Genomic DNA, 15,352 nt, shown 5'->3' with positions numbered 1-15,352 from the left:
CAGTCCCAATACTGCGATGTGTGCTTTAAATACTGTATAATGATCTGACAATAAACCAGTTAGTAGTTTGCGCTCCCATGTGTCACTTCGTGTCCGCTTCATATCCAGTGTCCGTTTCATCCCTGCAGTGGCGTCCTACTGTAGAAAGCGCAAGAAAAAATTAACCTAAATCTAAGTAGACGGGTGTTGCCTGCATGTCGACCCCATCGAAATGCGGCCGCCGTGGCCAGGATTTGATCCCGCAACTTCGTGCTTAGCAGCCCAACCCCATAACCACTAAGCAATCACGGCGGGTACCGGACCACCCGCTTTTTCCTCTTGTCGCATCGAAGTGGTCGGCGGCAAATGTGCGGCCTTAGGTCCCCTGTATCTACCTTTTCAACGTTGCTATTGGAAATCACAAATAAAACTTCAGCGTACTAGAATTTACAGCTTAAGTGAAATTGTGAAGAAACATTAGCAAGAACTCGGAAGCAATATATTTTGTAACTTGTTTAGGGAGTAACTAGCGTATGTAATGCGGTCCTGTACAAAGGATTAGGGGCCAGAGACCGCATTTTCTTAAGTTTTGACTGGTTGCCCGGAGGATTTCGGTTTGTTCTCACGATTTCGATTTGTTCAACTTGCCGGTATGTTCTCGTTTTGAGTACCCGAATAACGGCTTTGGGTTTTGGCTCAAGGTCACTTGAAGGTCACCGGCAATGGCAGTTTTAGCATTTCATGCTTAAAAAGTGTGCTGTGTATATAGCGGCTGAAATCTTTCACCATCAGCGACGGCCTGCTTGACGATCGTCTCTAAGCATGGCCTTGGGCTGGTGCAATTGATGTGTTTGTTTGGAGAAAAGACCTGCACGCTTGCTTCTTCTTGCTACACTTATTTGCAGTCGTCCTTGGGACGGCGTCATGAGCGGAGTAGACGTCTATGCACTTCCGTTTTCCTTGCATCTTAATCTGCTCAAGGTTAAAATGTGTCGTCTCTTCTCGTAGTTCTTGAAAAGCTAGTACAGTCCGAATCACCGTTGCCTAGAGTGGCCGACTGGCCCGCTTCGGACTGCGCCAGCGTCCACAGTTGCTACCACGTGGTAGCTGCTATAGGTTTCGCATATAGTTGTCGTGTAGCGCATGGACCTAGCATACACCACTACCATGCGTAGTCATTGCGGCGTCGGCCCTTTGCTTTGTGCTTTATTTTAGAAATATGGTGGCCAAATTAATCGATTCACCACTCCAGACAAGTGTGATTCAGGCTTTACAAGCATCTAATGACTACAACATTAATAACGATGTAATGGGTACCCCCTCTACGCAGGTTCCGATTCGAGCTACTAGTGCTCAAGGTTTACCATTTTGGGAAGCTTGATTCATTTTGAAAAGCGTGCCTCTCTACTTTGTCTCGTTCATCACCCTCAGAAAAACATTTAGTAAATTTTTAGACATTGTTTCCGTAACCTAAATGTTTCTTGTTTTGTTAGGATTTTATTAGTGGCCCGAAAGACCTGACGCCGTATTTGTGACCACAAGGCTTTTGTTTGTAATCGCGCTGCTATTATCGGACCGCCTACGCTATTGGATGCAGCATCAGGGCTAGCTGAGATTTGTTCTGACGAACAATTCTAGTGTAAGAGCTTTTTGTGAATATGAGTCCTGCAGTCTTGCAATTTCCCCAGTCCTTCGTTATTCCATGTGATTAGCCTTAATAAATTATTTTGTTTGACTGTTCTTGCTTTGGTAATGCTAAATTCACGTTCCCGCCTTTCATCCCAGCGTAGATTACAGTTGAAAGGCACAACTTCACGAAACATACGACTGCATTGTATTCGTGAAAAAACACGGAGGAGTCTCGATGTTTGATGATTGGACTATACACAAGTGATTTCTACAATTACCAGTATACGTACATAGTGGTTGTTTTACACGGAGAAGCCTGTGAGACATGCTATTTGATGTCTTTTTTAACCTCTGTCGCATACTCTACGACCTGCACATCATAAACTCGAGGCTGTAATTAATTCCGCTTATTAACAAATGTTAATTTCGTGGATCTCTGGTTACATCTGTCCTGCTTTAGCTAGGGACTGAGAGCCAAGAGATAAAGGTGAGATTCGAACACTTACCAGCGTTTTCGTCATCATGTTATCAAGATTACACGGTGGGTTGCGTTGTAACTACTACAATGCAGTGATGATTTCACACCCGATTGCAAGCACTTATGTGCTTATATGTGAAAAGATGAAGGAAAAATTTATAAAATGAACATCATTTTTCATATATGTGTACTTCGCTTTTGTGGGGCAAAGGCCCTGCTCAGCGTGGCTCACCATACATAATTTTCTTCCAATCAGACAAATAGCTTTCTTCAATATCTACCTAGTCAAGACTACTCGCCTCCCGACCTATTTCTGGGGAAAATGTTTCCACGATATTTTTTGCATTAATTCTGGCCGTGGTTGTTCTTTTTTTAGTAAGAAGGTTATGCATATTTTATGACGTCTGCTTTTATTTAACCGCTATGAAGTTGTGCGATCATTACCGCATATGGCTCGGTAAAAAGCTACTGCAAAATACATGATATCATGTTTGTAAACTCTGATAAATTACATCTATATGCGGCAAACGTTCTCTTTGCTTAACTTGAAGCTTCTACAAGGCTTCGCGCATAAATGTAACCGGCTCTCTAGAGCGATTAATTCAACCCTTTAAAAATATATTGGAAATGGTTTTTCTTTTTTCTTTTTGCATAGGAATTAAATGTAGCATACAAAGTATATAGGGAAACAATTCTCTTCTATAAGATCGGATCCCGTCACAACATTCTGTTGCAATACGGCAGATTAGCCACGCATGAAGGTTTTCCTCGGCAACATGGCCGATGCACATCTTCTGCGCGGCAAGCCACGGCCGATTCAAAACTAAGAGCACAGAGGCAAGACGAGGCATGGTTTTCTCCATCATGATTTGCTTCAATTGATTCCACGCAACAGTTAGGTGCACTTAGTGTCCTTGATCGTTTCGTTCGCTGACTTACCCCGTAGCCAGCGTAGCAGGAAGGCGTCCGTGTCCGACGGCCTCTTGACATCTGCCACCGCATTGCGGAACTGCACAGCCCAGAACAAAACCGAAACCAGTTAGTGGACTTGCGCAACCAGGTGTGTATAGGCGCAATCTCGTACGAACCGTCTCAAGAAAGAAAGAGAACGAAGAAAGGAAGGGCGTGGAGGTGGATCTGACAAACATTCAGCTTGGTACCCTGCATTGGAGGAAGGGGACAAAAGGGGCGAAAAGCGCGAAAGAAGTGGAGAGAAAGAGCAAAGATCACGACAAAGACAGAACTTACTTCAAATATGCTCTTTTTTATTTTTGAAATGAAAATAAAGTAAAGAGATGTAGTCGCCCTGAAAAGGTAACGACTACTCCCGTTCACGAATTAGTAACAATAATAAAAAATATTTAAGGTAAGAAACAACATCATAGATTCTAAAATTTCGAACATACAGTACTATACACACACACGAACGTACGTTAAGTAGCTGAAAAAGCATGAATAAAATATTGCTTGGCCTTGTTACAACAAGTACTCATCCCGCCCTGTCAAAATAAATATATCTTGCGCTTTTCTTTTCAAGAGCGGCTGTTGGTCATAGATCCGCGCGAAGTGAACCGAACTGGAGGCTGACATTGGTTAATTGTTTCTTTCTTTCTTACGTATTTCACTAGACAGCCATGCGGAATGGCGAGATAACAGACACTGTTCAAGTAAACCATCATTGTAGGGCAAGCAACATTCACGTTGCCCATACGTCTATCCAGGAAATGTCTCATATAAACGACTTAACACGTCTTTGCCTGTGAGGCTCTTATCTCCGAGCCTTACTTGGGCCTTAACCAGTTGTTTATGTTCCCCTCATTTATATATATTTATTTCTCCCCTCGACTTTACACTGTGTCCGTTGACTATGTGTTTGACTTTGTTAGAGCTACCGGACACGTTAGCGTAAGCATTCAGGCATGCACGACGCCTTATGCGGGTCATTCCGCGCTGAGTAAACTGCATGCTTTTAACAGAATCATATGGGTGCTCGAACAGCGAAATTTTTGAACCGAATCGGATACGAACATTTGAGAAGACCTTCCATTACCGCATCATATACCGAGTATTTTGACATTTCTTAGCAAACTCAATACATATGTTGCGTGGAGTCCACTTTGTATAAAAAATGATTCAGGTTCATTTACATTGATTAATGTAGTGCCATTCGTAAGTGAACAATTAGTTCTGGCCAACTCAGAAGCTTATATAAATGAGAAACAACTGACAAGTGATCGTATCTGTCACGCCAAACAATGGCAGTAATGAAACACAGGAACAGCACGTCACCAGATGTCGAAGGAGCAAGGTGTAGTACGACAACGCTGCACAATCCTTTTAAAAGGGTGTAAATATGGTGACATTGTCCAAAGAATAAATTGTCTTTATTAAATCGAGAAAACAAACTTGTAGACCAGGGATATCTGCTGCATGGTTGAAATTTAGTAAGCAGCAGGTAGCTACTCCATGATTTTGCTCAGCGACTGGTGCCTCTGCAGTGCAGAGGCACCAATTGCAGTGCAGAGGACGGGGATCCGCGGTTGCGTGCAGAGTCTGCACACAACCACGACTCCCCATCCTGGAACAGAATTGTGCGCAAGATTCTCCACGGGCATTCGTATTTCTTGCTGCAGACTACAGGAACCATTGTCCCTGATCCTATTCGTGCAGAAACCAATATTCGCCAACTTCGAATAGTGGATTCTAGAATCAAATACGAATCGAATAGCAAGTACTATTCGATTCACATACCAAATATCGAATATTCTCACACGTATACAAAATATCATATGAATCACACTAAAGAACCACAACTGCTTGTGGGCCGGCTGTCGGCGCAAACGGAAGTAACAAACGCGGCATATGTAGCTATAGGAATGCGACACATCGGATACGCAGCCGATCACGTCACTCGCTTCGTCATCCTCGGCCACCCACCACTGATATCGTAGTTTTAAAGTTTTAAAGTGAAGCTTTCATTGTTTAGCTCCCCGGGGTTGGGCGTGGTTCAGTCTGTCGGGTTTTCGCCTCCTTGGTTGTGGCGAAAATATGCTCAGCAGGTGTTTAACGCACTTTGTCGCTCAACGAGAAAAATTTCGGATACGATGGCTGGATTTGAATTAGAGTGCAAAGGCGCAATACCCGATACTCTAACCATTAGACCACAGGTGCAGCCTTGTAACGCGCGCCTAATCTTTACCGTTCTTGGCTCGTGGAAGCTAGTGCTTTGAAACTATTGAAACCTGCATTTGCGCATGTTAAGCTTTAAATAACAAGTTTGGCGCGAATGTGGGACCAAACAATGCTTCGGCTGCTCCGATTTCCACGGTAAGTGGGGTCTGCATAGTTTTTCGTACAGTTCCGAACAACGTATAGATTTAACGCGAAATTGAAACGAAAGGCGTTGGCGTAGGAACATCGGTAACCTAACCGGTCTGTAAACAGGCTAGGCGCACGCCACTCTATCTTCGGATGACCCCACTCTATTCTCGGAAGGGTAACCTTGTAATTGCGCGCGCCGTGGCAGCACGTACAGGTATCCTTCGGCCCCCCAAAAATTTCCGGTCACGTGTCTTGGCAGTCTGCTATGCAGAGAAAAATAGCGTGTTTGCAAGTTAGTTCAAGGCACGGCGAGACGGTATTGATTTTCGTTTTTCAAATAAAAGAGATACGCCTCGTGCTTCAAGCTCAGGTGCCGATATTTTGGCGTCTGACTTACGAGAAAACTCTTTAAAAAGAAAAAGAAAAAGGTTTTGCACTAATCTTCGAAGCAATTACTGTCAGTGTGTTTTGTATTAACTCAATGTGGCATCATTGCAACCGACTCCGGCAGCACGGTTCTATCAGTTTTATCATTTTGTTTCTTTGTTTCTTTTGATTTGAAGGTGCTTACCATATTAGTACGCGGTTATGGACAACCAATGAAAGGAATTTTTTATGCGAGGGCACTGATGCATGACAATTCCCACCTATCGTAACTAGCAAAGGGCCCTTCAGTCCTCGGCGTTTCGGCTTGTTGCCTCACTCCGTGCGTCGGCGCCGAGTGACGACACGCTAGCAGATGCCGGTAGAAACGCCGCAGAATGTGGTGTCGGCCTTTCTTCCGCATCTTGATACCGCTAATTAGAGAGGTACGCTATTCTCTCGGCATGAGACGCTTAAAAACGCGCGACCCGGTTGTACACCAACGCTCACAGAAACAGATCTTGTCGTTTCCCTCAACATCGAAGGAGTTGATTAACAGAACGCCATTCGACGCCGGCACCAAGAATGGGCTCGCCAAGCTCTCGACGTTTCGTATGTCTCCTTGCTCCGCGCCAGTAGGTTTTGCGCACCCAAAGTTAGGGAACGCAAGCAGGGCGTGGGGTTTTAGATACGCAAGGACGCTTGGCTGTGCTATTTCTAAATATCTAGTCTTATTCGATGCCGAGTTAAACAACCTCTAATTGCCCCCTTTATACGATTGTTTCACCATTAAAATTATTGGCTTTTAACTGTCAGGCAAAACCAGAGGCCTGTTATTGAAATGGTGGATATAACAAGTAAAACGGTTGTTAAGTCGGAAAAGCCTTTTTTTTTCTTTCTTTTTTTTTTCAGGTGATACATGTTGCAACATTCGGTGTTGCTCAAGTTGCTTGTGCGGCTTCAGTTTAAATATTTATTTTGTAAAGCTGAAAATCACTAGAAAATGTCTCACTGGGAAAAAAGTTCGTGTGCTCACTCACCTTTTCACCTAATTTTACAACAAAAAAAACGCACCAGGAGCTAAAACAAATTTCAGCGCAGAAAGTTAGAGTTATTTTTATCGGCAACAACACGCAGAGCGGTAGACATCAGGCAGGAAATGCTCCGCCGCAAGGCTCCACGTCATCTTGTCGTGCTCCTGCCTGACAACGGTGTGGTTGCCACGAGTGGGTCTGCGGCACCAAATAAGGTGCTGCCAAGGTCACTGCCGCTTTCCATAACTGGCTCGTCCGCTTTCGAATGCTTAATACGTCGAGGTTCGTTGGCCAAATTGACAACTCTCTTGGGTTCATGCAGACGCACGGAAAGTGCAGCTTTGTACTTGGGTAGGCGCCCGTGGTTATTTGTCAGAATAGTCTTCACCAGGGTGACTACTGTGCAATCTATGTTCACATAGCAAAAAAGTTAAAGAAAACTTCATGCAAACTTTAACTGAAGCCACAAATTAAAACAAACTACGGCAGACAACTATTAAAGTTGCAAATACAGAACCAGCTGAGTTTTAATTGAAATAGTTCATTTCAGTTACATTTATATTTACTTCATAATATATTTCATAGATAAAAATATTCTAGGTTTACATTTAGAAATTGGCTAAAAGAATTCCTTTTGAAAAGCGGTGTCAGCTTCTGCGTTCCCGCGAATGTGGTTCGCAAGTGTTTGCCTTGTGTTCTCCTCATCTTCTCTTTTTAGTTATTTGCATTAAAATGTATTACTCAACACTTCTTGCCTATATACGGCGCTCTTGGCAACGTTCTTCTTCCTGTGTAGAAGCACGAACGGGCTGATGTTGAAGTTGTTTTGCAGGTTCTACCGCTTACTGCACTGAAACCTGTTGTGTGTAACTGACGCTGCTGCGTGGTGTGCATATGGCTGCTCTGACGGCCTAGTAACGTCACCACACTCATGTTACATTGAGCCCAGCAGCCTGTACTATATTCATTACAAATAATTAAAAAATATTTGCAAAATTATATGTTTTCGAACACGGGCCCCTTGTACTCGAATCTGTGACCTGCTCAACTTTCCTTGAATGGCGTGCCGTCGGTCACAGACAAAAATCACTTGACGTATGAGTGTACCTAGGCCAGTGCGCGCGTATGCATGCGCGCTTCCATCTTTATGGTTCCATATACTTATGCTGGGCCGTTCGTGCCGGTGATAACAAACACCTAAAAAAACGTTGCAGTTTCGCCGAAAGGCGAAGCATCGATTGTGATACGAAGTGACGATAGTAGTTTTATCGGCCTCACAAACTTGTAAACATTCGCTTACTAACTAAATTAACAGCACGGTGTCACGCGCGCACAGGTAAGCATGAACACATCTCGCTTGATTACCGCGGATACTCGCTGTCAAAACGCTGGAGTGAGGAAGCGCGTCAGCAGCAGCGAGTGAATCGACCTTCGTGCTGTATCTGGCTTTATCACGAACTAAACGTCAAAAGCACGGCGCATACGAAGCTACCGGCCGTCGGCGTACTTTGTCCACATCGCAGATTGCTTTGAAGATGAGGCCCGCGCTGGCGCGCACTTTGTCCACGTCGCAGATCGCTTTCAAGATACGGCGCTCGTGCGGCCTGCGCCGTAAGCAGCAGCCGCGGAGTAGAACGCCCACCCCTCCTCCCTCCCTCACCCCCCTTGCCTCCTCCTTCCGCTCCGCCTTCCTCCCTCGCTCGCGCGAGATTGAGCCGCGATCGTCGGCCGACCATGGTGCAGCTTTAACTCGCACATACAGCGTACAGGCGCGCGGCAACGATGTTATCGTGTTAGGACCTTATACGGAACATGACCGCGACAACGAAAATGCGCTTTGAGTGTCCATGTAATTACTATCGCAATAAAATGACCTGCTGCATTCATCATGGGTGCTTCAAACATGGCCGCGCGTGATGTGCTAACGTCGACCGAAAATTCTTTAGGAAAGCAGTGATTCAATCTGTTCATAAAAGCATTTCATAAGAAGCACATATTCAAATATATTGCAATGTGACATGTGGCAGTGCGCAAGACTACATTATTTTGAGCCAATGAAATCACGTCTGCTCAATAACCATTGATTCCCGAGCTTCTTATAAGCGGAGCTTATAAAGCTCCGCTTGCAAGAACAGGAAAAAGGAGAAACAGCACAGACAGACCTAGCGCTATAAAATGTGTATACACTGTAGTGGTGCAACCAAAGTGTGAACACCGGATATTGCGCTCAAAACACTGCATACAGACCGCCTGCTGCCTCCACGACAGTAAAAACCCACCGAAATGGACCCCTAAAGGCGTATCGACGCACCAACTTTGTATACAGTGATCACGGGTGCCAGAAGCGGAAAGAAAGCTGCCACTCTCGCAGCTTGAGAAGCCCGAAGAGACACAAAAACAGAAACATAGGTGGCCACGCCGCCCTAAAATTTCCATACATGCTCGCCTTGACAACCGTGGATTCTGATAGCGCAGACTCGGATCTATTTAATCGTTTACTGGTAAAGAAGCACTGACATTGGATTCCAGATGAGTCAAAGAGTGAAGCCAGCAAACTTCGAGAACTACTGCCGGGCTAAAGCTACCCATAACACTGACAACGTACTTTGAAATCGGTGACGTCAAACTATACACCGGCGCTAAGGTTTCCGCGACAAATTAAACGTTTGCCAAGTATGGCCGACATTCTCTCTAATAATAATCAACGTTCTCAGGCTTTGAAAAACGATTGAATATATAAAAGTTTTGAAAAAAATACGTTAGTAGTCGAAGCTGATTTATTGCTGCTCTATATTGTCCCCTTAAAAAGGAGCCTAAGGAAAAACACTAAATCAGCTTGGACCGACAATGCGTTCTATCAAAACTCTATATATACGCGCTAATACTTTGGTTATTAGAAAAGGAATTGAACGTCAGTTATATTTTCGAATTTCCCGCGGAAACACCAGCACCGTTACACCACTGTGACGTCACAGATTTCTTCTTTTTTCGTATTTGGGCTTTTGTGTCTAAATAAAAGAGCTGAAATATCCTAAGTTCCGCCTCTTGCCTCTATTGGAATACAATGCTGTCAATATTTAGCGATATAAAGGTACCTAGTCCAATTCATGACGTCATAGCGTGCTAGTGCGTGAACTTCACGCCGGCGTCGCCACCCGGGTATCTCTTGCTTCTTTTTTTTTTTTCTCTCTTCTCCTTATTCTGTAGTCTGAAACGGCAATCAACCAATACGGCTCAAAAAATATTTCTCTTTAGTGTTTCCTTAAGAATTAATTCGCTTTCGCAACCGTATTACTAATGAGTGTACGCCGCCAGACCTTCAACGCTGTTTACTCGAAGAAATGCGTACTAGGACAACGACCTGTTTCTGATGAAATATCTGCGGCCCCATCTTGTCGCGCGTGTCTGCCGCACAGAGCCAACCGGAGCAACGGACACATTAGCCGACCGGCTTACAACTGGTCACACAGTAGTGACGCGTTCGCTCTTTCTCTACGTTGGCAGCGTACGTTGTTTATCTTTTTTTTTTTGTTTAGTACGTGCGCGTGGTAATAGGAAGTACAAGCCCTTTTGTACTTGTGCTGTTGTAATACACTTTAGACGCTGAAATAATTTACTTAGAAAACTGATGCAGAAATTTGAACCAAATTTGTTATGAAAGAAAATGCGGAATTCATTAGTGACAGTGGGCAGCGTATCTTTATTTATATTCAATATCTCTTTCTCCCTCTCTCTCTTTCCTTCGCTAGCACAAATTTACATAAACTAGCACATTTTGAAAAAGGAAATGGCGCATCAAGTTGATATTTCATAACTCCGTCACTAAAGCAGATATCATAGTTCTCCTGCAAACGTCGTGTAAGAGAACACTTAAAATCACAGTTCTCCTGTGAACGTCGTGTAACAGAACACTTAGATCCGTCTGAAGTGGTTACTTATACATTGGGATTTCTTTTGAATTTTTTTAAATTTTATTTTCGTTTGTAGTGCATTTGGATAGGTTTACATTGAACATAGCGCCGGGACACGACTGTACAGGTAAATCTCGGTCTCCCAGAAGCTGCAGCGTTTGAAGTGAAACTTCCATTGTTAATTATGTTCCTGATTCACGTTAAAATATTAGCCTGCACGGCAACACGCAACTGGCGAGAACTAAGGGAGATACAGGACACGTATCACAACCGTATCTCTTCTATATCAGGTTTTTTATGGACAGCGAGGAGATGTTTACACGACGTCAGCCGTTATTTCTATTTTATCATCTTTTCTTTTTGTCGCGTGAGAAAGTGATATCTATCGCACAAAGCACGTTCGTGCCGCTATACATATGTAAGCATAGTATCTTGTCTCCTGAAGAACCTCCACTTTTGGTGAGCCACGTATACTTATGTATGCCTATAGTGCCTTACATTCGTTATGGAGTGCGCTTAAGAGCTGGGCGGAATATCTACAACAGCGTCTTTCTTGTATCATCATCACCATCATCAGCCTATATTTATGTCCACTGCAGGACGAAGGGCTCTCCCTGCGATCTCCAGTTACACCTGTCTCGAACTAGCTGATTCCAACTTGCGCCTGCAAATTTCCTAACTTCATCACCCCACCTAGCTTTCTGCCATCCGCGATTGCGCTTCCCTTCTCTTGGTACCCATTCTGTAACTCTAATGGTCCACCGGTTATCCATCCTACGCATTACAAGGCCTGCCCAGCTCCATTTTTTTTCTCTTAATGTCAATTAGAATATCGGCTGTCTCCATTTGCTCTCTGATCCACAGCGCTCTCTTCCTGTCTCTTAAAGTTAGGCCTAACATTTTTCGTTCCGTCGTTCTTTGTGCGGTCCTTAACTTGTTCTCGCGAGGTTCTTTGTTAACCTCCAAGTTTCTGCCCCATATGTTAGCACCGGTAGAATGCAATGATTGTACACTTTTGTTTTCAACGACAGTGGTTAGTTCCCAGTCAGGATTTGGCTGTGCCTGCCATATTGCCAAATCCTGACAGGGAGCTTACCATTGTCGTTGAAAAAAAAAGTGTACTTTCTCGTATAGGCGACTGTTACTGGAATTTTCTCACTACGCTCGACAAGATAGAAAACCATCCCCTTATACGGAAGCAAGCACTCTTGGACCCTGGTCCCAGACGATGGCGGCACGAACTGTTTTAAATGTGCTAGTGTATTTTTTAAAAGCCTCAGGAATGATTGAAAAACTATATTGTGTGGACAACATATAGGTGCTTATCTTCTCTTCTTTTCTCCGTATCTTTCCTGCCCCTACCCATCCCCCAGTGCAGAGTTACCGACCGAACAATTAATCCGGCTGCCTTTCACCTTATTATATAACTCTCTTTTGCCCATTACCTGACCTTTGCCCGTTTATGTAGCATATCATTGGGACAAAGTGCGCAATCTTTTTCTGAGTCTACAAACATTTCCAAGTGATGATTTATTGAGATGAACGCTCCGGCGTTCATTCATGGGAAATTAAACACGCTGCAATAATTCGGACAGCCTGCATAATGACTGCGAACGCCGTCGCGCGTTTCAGCTGTGGGCGTTAAAGTTACGCGCTCAATATCCGGACCAGTGCCTTTGAGCTTTGAACTGAAGCCAAAATCGGTATTGTTTTAACGATTATCACCCTTGCAGGGCAAGATGGGGACAGGCTTGATAGGGAGATGAGAAAAGTGCCGCGTATCGGCGTGGCTGAAAATTGCTGTCATGTGGCTTGTCGCTGGCGATAGGAGACCCAAAGCTGACCTTGAGAACTGAGAAAAAAAGGCAGGATAACTCTTATCGGTTCAAGCAGATGCGGCCTACCCGTCGTGCAGTAAAAGAAAAGAAAAAAAAGAAAGAAATGAAAGAATGCTGATACACGAAACGTTCAAGCGTACCGAGCAAAAATAATGCTCTGTAGCCGTATTTTGTCTGTCATGTATTTTTTTTTTTTTTTGTCCCATTCTTTTCGCTCTTGGCTTGGATGCTGCCGGCCCGCCGTTGTCGTCGATATAGGGTAGTCGGAGCAAGGGGTGATAAGAAAGCAAGAATGGACAATAAAATGCATCATTACAAAATAAGGTATCTAAGAAAAGGTAACTACAGGGCGGCTCTATACAAACGCGCGTAGCGTTATTGGTACGAAAAGGAATGCGCGAGAATGTGTCAACGAAAATTGTTACTGAGAGCCCGCATACTAAAACTTGTGCGCAAATATCTTTGTACATGTTTACGCATGATTACAAGAGTACATTCGGTAATTTTCCGCCCCATGTCTTGATATTTCAGAGTAACCAGATAGGACAGAAGAAATGGCAAATGCTATTGCACGTTGCAATAATTTTCGCTGAAGACCTAGTTCATTCCAGTCTACCCTATTCTTACTGGCATTCGCTCCCGAGAGCGCCATAAACATTTTGTTTTATTATTATATGGTTTATGTTTTACGCTGGAATATTGCCTTGAATATTTATGAGATCGGCACCTTCAGCTGATGTTTTCGCGTTATTTAGGAGCTACTACCCACTGAAACGACGTAGTTAATACGTCGGCGCTCCCGACACCTAAGCTACATAGAGGTGCCGACAACGCCTAACTGATTTGCGGCCAGTCAGTCGGTCACGCAAAACTACTGCATTATTCAAATACTGACAAGTACACACGAGATGCTTTGAAAGCTGTTGAGTTGGTTGTTTGCCTTTGCCCGCTCACGGCTGTTCTCTAAACTACTAAAGCTGAAGGAAAAAGTAAGAGAAGCAGAATGAACGGAATCTCTGCACTGCACAGGAAGACGGCGCAGATAATAGGTGGGCGGAAAGGAAGCCAAGGTGATCTACTAACGCCGCATACATAGTCGCGGCGTCAACTGGCATGCGATGTCAGAACAGCCTGTAGTCGTATTGTCTTCGTGCGATGAAAGATACCACACGGGAGAACGCAAGTGTACTCGAAACCTAAATCGCATTCTCCCTGCCTTAGGAGACAGGTTGATACAGCGCGGAAACAGGACAAAGCGACAGAACGCCATTCGAACCCGATGGACAGGTATGGGGTTAACCGAATAGAGATCGTGATAACGTGGTTGAAAGCAACCTGCTTCAGTCTAATGCGTTTCACTTGCTCGGAACATGAAATCGCATCACAAGAAAATGTATTCTATCGTATATAAGAGTACCCAACATGGCTCTTGTCTGTAGTCAATAAAACAGCTAAAAAGGAACAGTTACATTGAAAAATATAACTGCTTCAGAACAATGGTAGTTTAGCATTCAAAAATTAAAGTGCCGATATTTCAAACGCAAGGCCAAGGTGATCCGTTTTGTTACGTTATTTAACGGAATATCACCTGAAAGCGAGGCAACGATCCACAAGTTTTGTTGCAGCGCTGTCACAGTTCACGTTGGACTGCAGGAATGCTGCGCGGTTAACAAAACCACAATAAAAATGTGAGTAGAGTGGGCTCAACGCTATGTATACGTTTCCAATACGCTACTCTGCTTTGCGCAACGTAAAGAACAAGAAAACCAAGAAAAATATTACAGACAGAGCAGCGCTATTATGTGTATACAGTGAATTAGTGCTAGTTAACGAAACCACAATAAAAACAGTGAATAGAGCGGGCTCAACGCGATGTATACCGTTTGCAATACGTTACTCGGCTTGGCGCAACGTAAACAACACGAAACCCAAGAAAAGCCGTACAGACACAAAAGCGCTATTATGTGTATAGACTGAATCAGTGCTAATTTGTAGACATTATCAGTAGTATTGGCCCGCTAGTCTGGACCATCTCACGCGATCGCTTCAGGGCGCAACGATTAATCTCGAGGTCAAAGGAATCAAGGAAGTGAAAGACGCGTTTCAATGCCCACCTGGTCAAGTGCGGCCTGCTGGCGTGGACTCAAGCCGCCTGGTTGGCCGCTCATTCCTACGGCTGCTTGTTCTCCGACGCGCCGACTCAACGCCCGCGCTCTCACTCGCTGTGCCGCGGTCGCTCGGTCGACTGCCGTTTGGGAGCGCGGCCCTATCAGCCTCCTTCCGCTGGCAGCGCCCAACGCCCGAGCAGCCGCCCCGATCCGGTGACGACACGGGCGAACGATGCCGCTGGCGCCGCTTGTAGTGCGTGGCCTACCACCACGTTGTGCACGCGGCCTGCACGTCACTCCTTCTTCGTGCAAAGCTATGCCAGCTGCATTAATAATGGTTGGCTTATACCGGTCCCCTGTAGCGTCGATCTTCCTCTTGTACTTCTGACGACAACTGCAACAACTTAGCTGTTCGTGCCTGTGTGTGTGCGCGCGTGTGTGTGTGTGTGTGTGGGGGGGGGGGGGGGGTGCGTGTGTTCGCGCTGTTTCTTCGCATCTGTTGGTATGTTCTGGCATGTTGCTTTTATTATACCCTCGCCTATTCAAATAGTCGAGACTACAAGTTGTTTGTCCAGTCGTTGGACGACGATGACGCCACGGTGCAGGTAGGTGCAGAAAATCGGAGGCATGCTACCGCGACGAGGATCAGTGCAGCAAGCAAGCTGCTTGCGCTATTCACTAAAGAGGCGCG

The 15,352-nt window shown here is 44.8% G+C and overlaps 1 protein-coding gene across 1 annotated transcript in view; it reads right to left on the bottom strand.

Annotated features, from left to right (window-relative positions):
* LOC119461065 (SEC14-like protein 2) overlaps nt 1-14,841 on the bottom strand; it is a 36,143-nt gene extending 21,302 nt beyond the window's left edge. The window contains exons 1-2 of the mRNA XM_037722242.2: nt 14,668-14,841; nt 3,026-3,095 (exon numbers count right to left, since the gene is read on the bottom strand). Coding sequence (XP_037578170.1) covers nt 3,026-3,095; nt 14,668-14,721 — 124 coding nt within the window. The 5' untranslated portion in view covers nt 14,722-14,841. The remainder of the gene's footprint in view (nt 1-3,025; nt 3,096-14,667) is intronic.
* Between the last annotated feature and the right edge of the window lie 511 nt (nt 14,842-15,352).

Source organism: Dermacentor silvarum, chromosome 8 (genome assembly GCF_013339745.2).
Source record: "Dermacentor silvarum isolate Dsil-2018 chromosome 8, BIME_Dsil_1.4, whole genome shotgun sequence".
Lineage (NCBI taxonomy): Eukaryota > Metazoa > Arthropoda > Arachnida > Ixodida > Ixodidae > Dermacentor > Dermacentor silvarum.
The sequence above is the reverse complement of the archived record's forward strand: the minus strand, read 5'-3'. Positions and strand labels throughout refer to the sequence as shown.